The 12,596-nt window shown below is 44.6% G+C and overlaps 1 protein-coding gene across 1 annotated transcript in view; it reads left to right on the top strand.

Annotated features, from left to right (window-relative positions):
* The window catches only part of MCM9 (minichromosome maintenance 9 homologous recombination repair factor), a 50,602-nt gene extending 39,578 nt beyond the window's left edge, over nucleotides 1–11,024 (top strand). The window contains exons 12-14 of the mRNA XM_068162297.1: nucleotides 1,010–1,155; nucleotides 3,252–5,507; nucleotides 11,010–11,024. Coding sequence (XP_068018398.1) covers nucleotides 1,010–1,155; nucleotides 3,252–4,806 — 1,701 coding nt within the window. The 3' untranslated portion in view covers nucleotides 4,807–5,507; nucleotides 11,010–11,024. The remainder of the gene's footprint in view (nucleotides 1–1,009; nucleotides 1,156–3,251; nucleotides 5,508–11,009) is intronic.
* The last annotated feature ends 1,572 nt before the right edge of the window (nucleotides 11,025–12,596 follow it).

The following is a 12,596-nucleotide window of genomic DNA, read 5'->3' as shown; positions in this document are numbered from 1 at the left end:
ACTCCAGTAGATTTTGTCTTCTCATCCTTAGGCTCTTTTACACTGTTCCTTCCTGCTAACTATCCCTGTAATATTTTGTATTGTCTCTCTGTTTTAGAACCTCAGCCATCAGTTCCACAGCGTGTGGATTTGCCATATGGCTACTTTCCTCTACTCCAAATGGTATCTCAGAGTCTCAGAGGGGCAGATATTTCCCAGATGTAAGCACCAGCACAGGGATGACACGTCACAAATACTTTAAATTCAGTCCCATCACACTTATTTTTTCCAAGAAGAAATTAACTACAGAGCTTTTCTAGATTATTTGTGGTGGAACAAAATCACTTTCTGCAGATGTTCTGCTCCAAATTAAAACTAAACTCCTTCATTTTCACAAGGCACAGCAAAATTGTCCCAGATTAAAATCATTGACTCACTGCAATTATTATTAAGGAGCTATTCATAAATATTTTTCCCTCTGTTGAGAGGCCATAATATCCAGGGCTTTCTATTTAAATAGTTAGCCAAAAGATATGAAAACTTTAAGGAGCCAGAACTTCTTCAGTTATAAAAGTTGCTCTCGTGGGCAGAATTGTTGCAAGGTATTTGGAACATTTTATTGATTCATAGAATGGTTTGGATTGGAAGTGACCCTAAAGATCATCTCGTGGGCAGGGGCACCTTCTGCTAGACCAAGTTGCTCAAGGCCTTCTTTAGTCCTGATTTAAATTTTCAGTCAAGATATTCTCAAGCCTTAGGTGGACTTGCCTTTTATTTTTTGCATAAATAAAACCAAACCAGCATGAGTAAAGTGCAGGCTTGATCAAGGAATTGCTTTGTGTGTATGAGAGACACTGCCTGTGTGAGCAGAGCTGATGGGGTGCTTTGTGTGAATGGGTAAATACTTGCTACCTCAAGCTTTCAAGTGTCTCAGGGTGAATTTTTGTCTCAAATGGTCTCTGCTGTTTAGATGTGGTGCTGAATAATAAAGGCAGCTCCCTGCTTTGTTTTTATCTCCTTGGTGCCATAGGGGGGTGCGCTGCTCGGAGGCATCAACGCCTTACACACCTCATTTCCAGATAACCCCATGGCGCAGTACCGAACGCAGTGTGAACTCATACTGGAGCGACTGGAGCTACAAGATCTGCTGCACAAGGAGCTACAAAGGCTGGACAGGTTGTAACATGCACAGTACCAAAACAATTCAGCAGTGAAAAAGGCTTGTTTTGGTTGAATATCTGAAGAGAGTCTAGAAATAGAATGTGACGTTGGGAAGGGACTTGTTCTTTAGAGGAGAGGGATGAGCAGGGAGGTTGTTTTAAAGTAGGACTCTGAGATCATCACAAAAACATTCCTCCCTCTGGGTTATGGAACTTACAAAGAATTGAGGAACATTTTAATCAATTCCCAACTCATAAATCTGTGCTCAGATAAGTTTCAGCAGAGCTTCTTAGGGTCCAAACACCAGATTCTGTAGCTGAGCAAATTGTTTTGTACAACCTTTTGTGACTTGCTTGGTAAAATACAGCAGATCCACTTCATATTTTTTAAGCTTTCTTTTGTGTTGGGCTTGTCAGGATCTTTCCCTTTCTCTTACTGGAAAACATGAGCCTGTGTCAAAGTTCTGTTCTTTTGGGTGATTTGTTTTTACATGCTGGAATTTTCACTGTCTCTTACCTGGTTTTCAGCTTACTGCAAAAATCCTTGGAAAGTCTGCTGTTACTAAAACAAAACTTTCAGCACACTGAAGCTGAGAGAAAAACACTAGGATTGGAAGGGAATAAAGCACAAACAAATAACATTTGTTTCCTGAAGTGAGATTAGGCTCTAAAGAAATTTTCTTACTCTTACAGGAAGAGAAAAGATTAATATTATCAAAGCTAATTTCAACAGCTGGGAAAATACTCTTTTTTTTACTTGAAATATTTTTCAGACTTCTTTTGTAACTCATAGCAAGGACATCTTAAATAACCACAGAGGCAATAAAAGCAGATAAAACTGAGGTATCTCCAGGAGATTGACAAAAGCTAGTTTTAAAACAGCAGCGTGTTTATAATGTAGGATGGGATGGGATATCAAATACAGAGACAGGACTGTGTTTGACCTTCCTGGTAAGAGCTCGTGTTATCTGCTCCAAAGGGCTCCTAATGAGGAGGATTTTCCATTGCCATTAGGTTGTCCATTCCATTATTCCTCCATCCTTAATGCTCACAAAGGTTTTCCCAATATCCCACTGAATCTTCTGTGCTGCAAATTAATCTGATTTCTTCTTTCCCCCCTTAAGCAGCTTAGAGAATACTAAATGAGTGTCCTCTTTAAAATAACCTACTTGCCCCATGCATTCCCACTAAACTATAAAGCATCTAAGTCTTTCAGTACTTCTTGACAAGTCTGATAACTTTTGCTGCCTTCCATCAGAATTGTATTAGTAAAGAATTATAACAACTCTTCTTAAACCTATGTGTCAATATAGTGTTTTCTTTCTCATAGAGCAGAGGAGCTGTTTCTAATGCATAGGAATCATTTCACCTGCACTAATGCAGTTATGTTTGGGATGGAATGTGGCTGCCCTTCACTCATGGTTAGCAGAATGTAAAATGTTATCTGCTGTGGAAATCATGTGCTGAGGGACAGCAGGCAGAATTATCAGCTGTCCTGAGCTTGAAGGAAACCCTCATTTAGGCACCTATGATGTTTAGGAGGGCCCTGAGGATATTACTAGCCACAGACAGTGATAATTAAGTTTTATAGTGATCTGAGTTGCTTTCACTCTCATCATGTGGAGTTTTTGACATGTTGAGTCCACAGTGATTGTGAAAGAAAATTATCAGCAGCCACTGCTCCAAGTAATGACTAGATTTTCCCTTCTGATAACTGCTTTGAGGCTTTGCCCTGCTTAGGATAAAATCTGAAGAGGTTCCTGTTCTAGAAGATGTATACAGCACATGTAATCCCTGAGGGACTCTAGCTGGAAGTAGTGCAGAGCTGTTTGTTTGGGTTTTGTTTGGTTTCCCAAGGAAATGAAGTTTAGGTGGCTGCTTTCTCTGTCCATCTTCTACTGGGGACACTAAATTCTGCCACTTACTGTAGAAAGGGCTGAAAAACCACAGGCTACACCACCAGCTCTTGGAGTTGTACATGAAACTGAATAATGCATTTTTGTGACCTACATTAGTTGTAGCTTTTCACCATTCATACATATTAAGCATCACTAATGTAAGAAAAAAAGAACAAAAGATGGCTGTTGCCTAATTCTTTTTCTTATTCCCTAGATTACAGAAGGGAAATTCATGCCAAATGCAGCCTGGAGAGACGAGCGTCAGTACTACCACAAGACGCTTGTATGAGGATACATTTGGGCAGTCAAAGCAAACACCTCTGCTAGAACTGTCAAATCAACAACAGAATAATTCCAGGGCACAGCCTTCTTTGCCTGAAGGCAGCTGTGGAGGGAACACACAACCAGAACCCTTGAGCAGCCCAACCCCTGGTAATGACAAACATACAAAGCGCTTGATTAAAGAGACTAAGAGAGGTGATGATGGTGGCCTGGCATGGTTTGACAGCCTGGAGGAGAGCAACACTGATGCTGAAGAAACTTTTCAGAGCAGCTCCCCAGTGCCCAAGATACCTCCAAAAACCATGGCTCCAAAAGCTCTGAGTAAAGCATCCTGTGCTGCAGAAAGAAGTGTTTCAGTACCAAGGAAAGGAAATGAAGTGGCAGAGTTACCAGCAACCAGGAATCTCTGTGCTCCTTTGGAGCAGGACAAAGCTTCCAAGACACGCAGGAGAAGGACTGAAGAGCACAACTCTTCTTCAGAAGCAAACACTCAAGACCCAGCATCACCAAGTGCTAGTCTGCAGGGTTTGGTTGTTACACAACGGGTTTCTAGGAGCTGTCAGAGACTGCACACAGAGAAATCACGGCGATTCTTCACAAGTACACAGGACCCTGAGGCTGCAGTATCGCCTGCGTCTCACCTGCCAGATCTTTCAAGTGATGCAGATTCTCTACTAGGGGTGGAAGAGAGCAGTGTGTCTGTAGCAGCAAAACCTGCAGCAGTTTCCATGAGAAAAAGAAGTAAAGACCAAGCAGTAAAGGAAACAAAGGAAGTTAGTTCCCATGATCCGGAAGTCCTTGACAGTGAAAGTCCTCCGGCAGCTAAACTAGCTAAATTTTCTTTCAGACCAAGGACAAAACTTAATGTTTCTTCAGAGAAGAAGAATGAAGAATGTTCTCTTTTTCAGACTGAAACCACTTCTAAGCCTGGAGAGCAGCTCCAGGGAGAGCAGCTGCCAGAAGAATGCTGTCCCCCTGAGAAATGCAAGGTGACGTCGACTCGCTTAGGAAAAAATAGTTTGGAAAAGCAATCGATGGATAAGAAAGGGAGAGACAAGCAACAGAGTGAGGCCTTGGGCAAGGAGATGAGAGGAAGTACAACAGTACACTCTGTTGATGGTTCTGGTGCTGTGTCATCTCTGCCCACTGAACAGAAAAATGAGGGAGAGGAGAAGCTTGGTGGTCCAAGGCCAGGGAAGGTGTGCTCCAGCACCTTAGCCACACTGTCTACATTCTCCTTTGCATCACGTCCTGAGTCAAAGCCGGAAACCTCACCTGCCGTCAGGATTGACACTAACAAGGGAAGCCGTAGCCCAGTGCTGAGGGTGCATGTGAGCAATCCTAGCAGAAGGAAGAGTTTTGCCTTGGGAAATGCTAGTAAAGCCAGTGTGGTCACACAGAAATCTCTCTTCTCCATAGCAGAGCTGGATGATGCTGCATTAGATTTTGACTGGGATGAAGAGGTTAGGAAAAATCCAAGCACATAACATGGATTTCCTCCAGATATGCTTGACATGCTGTTCTGAATCTCCACCCTTCTCTCTGTTGCATTCAAAACCAATCAGCCAAGACCTCTGCTGGAACGTACTTTCTATAAGGACCATGTACTTTACATAAGCTAAGGCCTACCCAGACTGCAGGCCTGATGTGGCTTTGATGTTTTCTAAACTCTTCCCAAGACTGCTAGTGTCAGCTGACTGTTTTGATTGGCCAGATGTGCCCTGCAGACTTGTATAGGTTTGTTCATATATCCAGAGTAGAATGAATCTTGCAGAAGAACAGACTTCATGGTCCTCCTTTAGTTCATGTCATGGTTAGCACCATGTGTGGTTCAGATTGTCCTTCCAGGTGCCTCTGCTGCGTTAGAAAGATGATGATGCTAAAGCTATGTCATCCTGTTTTGTTCACTTCCTTGTGCTCAGCCTAGTTAGGAGAGTGGTGTTTTATCATCATGCTGTGGGAAGTGTATCTGTATGATCAGTATCATGTCAATTTTGCTGCATCTCTGATTCCCATGCTCCTTGTCACACTGCTGATGTTGAAGACATGAATCAAGAGCTTTTTGTTTCTGTTTTTTATTTCAGTTTTAAATACACTGGTTCAGGTGTCCCTGTGTGTATTCTGGGTCATTTATCAACACCAAACTCTACTACACACAGTTCTCCACTGCAGAGAGGACAAATGTCAGGTGAGTGAAGGGGAGTTCTCAGTAGCCAGGGTAACTTTAATGGGTACCCAGGGGAGGTGGTGGAATCAGTGTCCCTGCAGGTGTTCAAGAAACATGTGGACATGGCACTTTGGGACATAGTTTAATGACCATGGTGGTGTTGGGTTGATGCTTGGACTTAATGATCTTAGAGCTCTCTTCAAACCAAAATAATTCTATGATTCTAATGCAGGCATTAAGCCCTAGCATATAAACTACACTTCAAACCTATTAGTGTGGTGGGGAGTTACCCTGATGTAGCTTGGTTCTGACTCAAATCATATTTACTTGTTGACTATTTCAATTGTGATTAGAGTCCTGCTGCATCTGATATGCAGTTGTAGCATGCTGCATCCTATGTCATTCATTTGTCTAATGGGAAAGTAATCTGCTAATGCATTGCATGTTTACAGAAACAGGTAAGCCTTGAGTTTCTGTCAGTGACTTGCCTCCTGTGTTTCTTCTGTATTTGAATTCTCCACAGATTACTCTTGTTATTACCTGTGAGGTAAACAGAGAGCAGAGTTGCTGCTTACAGCACAGTAAATCCTCTGAGAGGCTTGCTAGCACAAAGATCTGATTCTTGATTTGCTTAATTTCAGAAGTAGCTCTCTTGAAACCAGAAGAGCTAAAATACTGCAAAATTTCAGAGAATGAGGGCATGTGAGGCCCAGATACTTTGGTGTGATACAGTGAGATCTTGAGAACAGTAATTATGGCAGTTGGCTCACTGTACACAGTTTGGGGAAGTGACAGAAACATTCTTGCCCAGACAGTGTGGTGGTTCCTCCACTGGAAACATGACAGCAGTCAGAAGTAGAATTTATCACCCTCCCTCCCAGAGCACAGAGACACCCCTTTTCCTTCTCACAAAGACCTATGAGCTGCACTCATGATCCTACTGCCTGTGAAAAGCACAAGTTTCCTGCAGCAGGCTGTGTCTACACTAAACCTTCGAGATCATCGAGTCCAACCTCTCATCCAACACCATCTCATCAACTAAACCATGGCACCAAGCACCTCATCCAGTCTCTTCCTAAACACCTCCAGTGATGGTGACTCCACCACCTCCCTGGGCAGCACATTCCAATGGTCAATCATTCTATATGAAGAATTTCTTCCTAACATCCAGCCTAAACCTCCCCTGGTGCAGCTCGAGACTGTGTCCTCTTGTTCTGGTGCTGGTTGCCTGGGAGAAGAGACCAGCCCCCATGTGAGCAGAGCTTCCAAGTGAGGACATATCACATCACATTCTAGAGGGAATGTGTTTATTGATGGGAAGATGAGATAAACAGAGTATTAAGTGCTCTGTATTTCATATGAATGAGGCAATAGCTTCATTAATTATGAATGCTAATTATGTCATCCCCCTTAGGTATCTGGTGTACCTTTGCTTATCAATACTTTCTTTCCTGGCAGACGGAAGAATGTTAATAGTTCCAAGGAATAAGGTTGTCCTTTACTGAGTAAAGAGCAGAGCTGTTTTGGAAAACACTGGAAATGTGTTTCCTATCAAGTTTGATGACTCTCAACAAATCTATGCTAATTGCAGTTGCACCCATAGCAATTACATGCACAAGTGTCTAGCTCTGTATATGCAATAGTACATGCACAACAAATTCATATTGTGTAACAGTGCAACAATCACTGCACGAGTAAGCTCTGTTATTGCAGTGCAGCTTAGCAAGAGATCTCCTTTGGATCAGTGACTTTTCAATCAGTACCATTTCCTAACCTGAACTCAGTCATTTGGAGGTAGTTACAGTAAGATTATGTAAATGGGCAAGGAAAGAAGTGCATGTGTCATCCAGGTCCCCAGCAGGAAAGTTCACACAAGCAAAACCTACATGACTATGATCACTCACGAGGTGTTTGGCACCTGAGTAGGAGATATGCTGTCTCAAATCCAGAGAAGGGCAACAAGGCTGGAGAGATGCCTTGAGCACAGCCCTATGACGAGAGGCTGAGGGAGCTGGGATTGTTTAGCCTGGAGAAGAGGAGGCTCAGGGGTGACCTCATTGCCCTCTACAACTACCTGAAAGATGGTTGTAGCCGGGAAGGGGTTGGTCTCTTCTCCCAGACAACCAGCACCAGAACAAGGGGACACAGTCTCAAGCTGCACCAGGGGAAGTTTAGGCTGGAGGTGAGGAGAAAGGTCTTCACTGAGAGAGTCGTTCGTCATTGGAATGTGCTGCCCAGGGAGGTGGTGGAGTCACCGTCCCTGGAGGTGTTCAAGAGGGGACTGGATGTGGCACTTGGTGCCATGGTCTAGTCATGAGGTCTGTGTTGGTAGGTTGGACTCGATGATCCTCGAGGTCTCTTCCAGCCTTGGTTATACTGTGATACTGTGAAATCACTCTGCTGCTACTGCCAGCATTACTCTAACTCCATACTCCCCATCATCTGAAAGCAGGGGTGAGGAATGGTAGGAGCTGCAGCTTCTCAGGTGTGGTCATCTTCCACATCCAGCAGCAGCCTTATGTTCTTCATCTTCGCTCTCAAATGCTAGGTGAGTGCACCACATATATCCAGAAATGTTGACTTGCTTTTGTCCAGATATGTTTTCCTTCTGCCTTCAAGGCACCAACTTGTCACAGAAGAGGAGTATCACATCTGTACCTTCAGCAGAGAGACTGGTCAGTGGTTTGAGCAGCTGCACCTGCAGTTCTGCTTCTAGCCCATCCCCAAGGTCTGGAAAGCGATGATCTCGTTCAAGGAAGCATGTGGCTTTGCTCCCACTCCACAAAGACTCAGGCCAAAGTAATTGTAAATCTACCATAAGCTGTTAGGAAGACTGAAAGCTTTAAAGTTACTAATGGGTCAGTCAAGCTCCTGCAAGAATCAAAAGGAACATTTCTGGTAAATTCATAGATTCATAGAAGAGTTTAGGTTAAAAGGGACTTTAAAGATCATCCAGTTGCAATTCCCCTGCCATGGGCAGGGACAGCTTCCACTAGATCTGGCCTTGAACACCTCCAGGGAGGGGGGCATCCATGACCTCCCTGGGCAACTTGTTCCACTGTCTCACTACACTCACTGTAAAGAATTTCTTCCTAAGATCCAGCCTAAATCTGCATTTCCTCAAGCTTAAATCCATTCCAGTTCAGTGAGATATTTTCTAGTGACCATCAGATGACTGAGCTCAGTAGCACCTATTTGTGGGTCCATTATCATAGTATCATAGTATCATTCAGGGTTGGAAGGGACCACAAGGATCATCTAGTTCCAAGCCCCCTGCCATGGGCAGGGACACCCCACACTAGATCAGGCTGGCCAGAGCCTCAGCCAGCCTGGGCTTATACACCTCCAGGGATGGGGCCTCAACCACCTCCCTGGACAACCCATTCCAGGGCTTCACCACTCTCATGGTGAAGAACCTCCTCCTCACATCTAGCCTGAATCTCCCCACCTCCAGCTTCATTCCATCCCCCCTAGTCCTATCACTACCTGAGATCCTGAGAAGTCCTTCCCCAGCCTTCCTGTAGCCCCCTTCAGATACTGGAAGGCCACAATTAGGTCACCTGGGAGCCTTCTCTTCTGCAGACTGAACAGCCCCAACTCCTTCAGTCTGTCCTCATAGGAGAGGTGCTCCAGCCCTCTGATCATCCTTGTGGCCCTTCTCTGGACACCTTCCAGCACCTCCACATCCCTCTTGTAATAGGGGCTCCAGAACTGGACACAGTACTCCAGGTGGGGTCTCACCAGAGCTGAGCAGAGGGGGAGGATCACCTCCCTTGACCTGCTGGCCACACTTCTCCTGATGCAGCCCAGGACCTGATTGGCTTTGAGGGCTGCAAGTGCACACTGAGAGCTCATGTTGAGCTTTTTGTCCACCAGCATCAATATGCATATGATGCATATCAATATGATACCAGTTATCAATATGCAGAATTAACAAGCCTTCTCATCTTTTGCAACAAACCTTTTGTTCAAGCAAACTGGGACAAAAACCACACTGTTCTCTTGGTGAACACAGAGAAAATATTAGAGCTCTGGTTTGGGATTTTTTTTCTCCCCTGTATTAGTAGTTGAAGATGTAAATTAAATTGTTCAGAAGTTGAAAGTTAAAGTTCCACCTCTAAGCACCTCTTAGTGGTGTCACCGAAATGATACAATCTAATGTAATCATTAGATTTGGAATGTTCTTGTGCTGTTAAGTGCTATCTTGATTTAATCAGCTACTCCTGTAATTACATTGTGGCTTTCCCATTAGTGCTTTATCAGCCTCGTTGAGGGCTGCAAGCCTCCAGTATTAACAGTTTTTATAGGCTGCAGTTTGATGTGCAGACTTCAGGGAGGTTGGAATTTATTGCAGCTTAACTGCAAGAACAGTGAGTTAGCTACAAGAGCACAGGCAGAAAAGTTCTATAATCTATTTTCAGACCCCCTTAATCTACTCAGAAGATGAGAATTTACCTTTTGAAGTTAAAGCTATCAGATATTAATTACAACCCCCTCCCCCCCCCAAAAAAAGAGGTTGAAGTAGAAAATTGATTTTTGCAGGGGAGGTTGTTGCATGCAGAGCAAAAGCATACCCTAGAAAGGGGTATTGAACACAGTACTCAAGCTGTGGCCTCACCAGGGCTGAGGACAGGGGCAAGATCACTTCCCTGTTCACAGGATCACAGAATCGTCAGGGTTAAAAGGGACCTTGATGATCATTCAGTTCCAAACCCTCTGCCATGCTCCTGCTAGACACAGTTTTTGATACAGAACAGGATGCTGTTGGCCTGCCTGGTGAAGTAGCCACCTCACATGAGTGCACACCAACGAGGAATTAATGGAGGGACAGGGCAGATGCTTGCATTAAACACTTGTGTACAGACGCTGCCCATTTGCAAGTCCTGAAGCTAGAGTTAGAAGAGGAAACCTTTTGTTTCCATGTGGGAGGAATGTCAGGGTTCTCTCCAATGCAATATCAACTGGCACAACACATACCCCGATAAGATATGCAGTAACTTCTTCCTTTTCTTAATACAAAACAGGGAATTGTTTTACTGCTAATGAGCTGCAGGCGAGAAGGCAAAGCAGCTGTGGGTGCAAGTTGCTGTGGAGCCAGCAGAGGGCGCTCCGAAATCTGAATTCTTTTTAGCAGCCCCCAAAGGCCCTGGGAGCGACCGGCGGGAAACCTTCAGCGCTCGCTGAACGGCGGCTGCCCGCACTGCCTCTTCGCTGCTCCCGGGAATCCCAACAGCAAGCTGGTGTCTCCGTTCTCTCGGCAGCAGCGCCTGACATGCTTAAAATGTCATTTAAAAGCTCGCTGTAGTCCCACTGTTTGTTGGTCTTCCGCTTTTCCCGCGGTGTGCCAAAGGCTTAACAGCCCAGGGCAGCACTGCTGTGTCTCTCACCTGAATCCACTGCACTGACCAGAGAGCCAGGATGAAGAGCCAGACTGCGGCACTAAATGTTTTTTCTCAAACTAAGACTTTTGATGTCTCAACAGAGTGCCCTGGCTCGAGTCACAACCTGTTTTCTGATCTTTAGAATTACTTCCAACGTGGTGGGTGCCAGAACACTGAAGGGACATGGGGCACAGCTATGGAGTGCTTGCTTCATGGTCAGGCCAGCAAACCTGGGATGCCTCAGCAGTCTACCCTGGCATGGACTCACACAGACCTGGACCCTTTTGGCAATCTATCTTCCTCAGCTCTGGGTAAGAAACTGTCCTGGCCAATGAGAAATGGAAGTGCTCTCACTGTCAAAACCTCAGACTGAAAATCAGCAGTGGCATGAGCTGCTGAGGTGCTCTCCAAATCTCTCTGCTTAATGTCATCACACAGTGCTTCTGCCTTGCATTATTTCTTTTAACAAAAGGGACTGGAAAGAAATTAAATACCCTCTCAGCACCAAGAGCTGCACAATCTAAAGTTCCTTGTCAGCAATGTCCAAAGCAAGGATGGCTTTGGTGCCTCATCCTTTACTCTATAACATGCTTATGCATTAGCAGGAGCATTAAGCTGATTAGCTTTAGCTTAATTGGTAGCAAACCAGGTTTGAGCTGAAATCTCTTTCTTCTTGAGTGACTTTCTCTGTCTCTGTTGAAATGACAAAAAAACCACAATGTTTTATTCTCATTCTCTTTCACTGCTAGCAGCACACAAATCTATAAACAAACAAACAGCTGGGAGCAGCACAGTAACAGCAGTGATTACCAATACCTGCTAAAAAAGGCCTTTCCATAGATTCATACATTCATTGAATGGTTGAGGTTGGAAAAGACCTTGAAGATCATCTAGGCTTGGAGATGGTTCTTTTGTTTCTCTGATCTTCAGAGTGATGTTGCCAGCTTCCCTGTACCAAATGCATTTGCTAACCCCCCTTCTTCCAAATGAAGACAATAGGAATGTGCTTTTTGTAACCTTGCATTTCTTTACTCCTGGTTTCTGATGAAGTTCTGACATTCCCCAGCTTTTCCCAGAGGCCCTTGAATGTTTTGGCTAAGGAGGCTGTTATTTAACTCTAGTGCCTCCCTGCTTTTCAAATGCTTGCTTGGTGGGTGATTCAAACTGCAGAGAATTCAGCCACTTTGCTCCCTCCCTTATCTACTACAACTGGCAGTGATGACAGTCAGCTCAGCAGTCTTGGACCTGTGGGATTTGAGGGCAGAATTATCAAAGCTTTTGTTTAGGTTTTGTTTAGGTTTAAATTGAAAAGGCCAGCATCTATCTGTGTAAAATCCTTGAGATCCTTTAAGATCAGTCAACAGTTTTTTAATCAGTAGGCCTTCCAAGCTTTGTGTGCAGTTTCTTCCAGCTGGAACCTCTACCTGAGCCTGGGTCTCAGGTTGTGCTGGAGCCAAGCTGTGCCTGCTAGTTACAGGGCTCTGAGGGGCATGTGTTCAAGTGTGGCCAAAGCAGGAGCAGGGCCTGGAGAGCCTTCTTGTATCTGGCACTTCAGCATAGGCTCCAGACAGCTTGATGTTACATCCAGGAGACAGCTAAGCAAAGCTTGGTGCAGGTGCTTTGAGGCCAGAGTTGTTAAGGACAAATGAAACATCAGCCTCTCTTGGGACAGAACAGTGCACCACTGGAGTCACTCCTGAGACTCCCTTCCTCTGGCACTGTGATGAGG

Source organism: Melanerpes formicivorus, unplaced genomic scaffold (genome assembly GCF_026170545.1).
Source record: "Melanerpes formicivorus ecotype bairdi unplaced genomic scaffold, bMelFor1.0.p_v2 SCAF_63, whole genome shotgun sequence".
In the NCBI taxonomy this organism is placed as follows: domain Eukaryota; kingdom Metazoa; phylum Chordata; class Aves; order Piciformes; family Picidae; genus Melanerpes; species Melanerpes formicivorus.
This window is presented reverse-complemented; position numbering and strand designations above follow the sequence as displayed.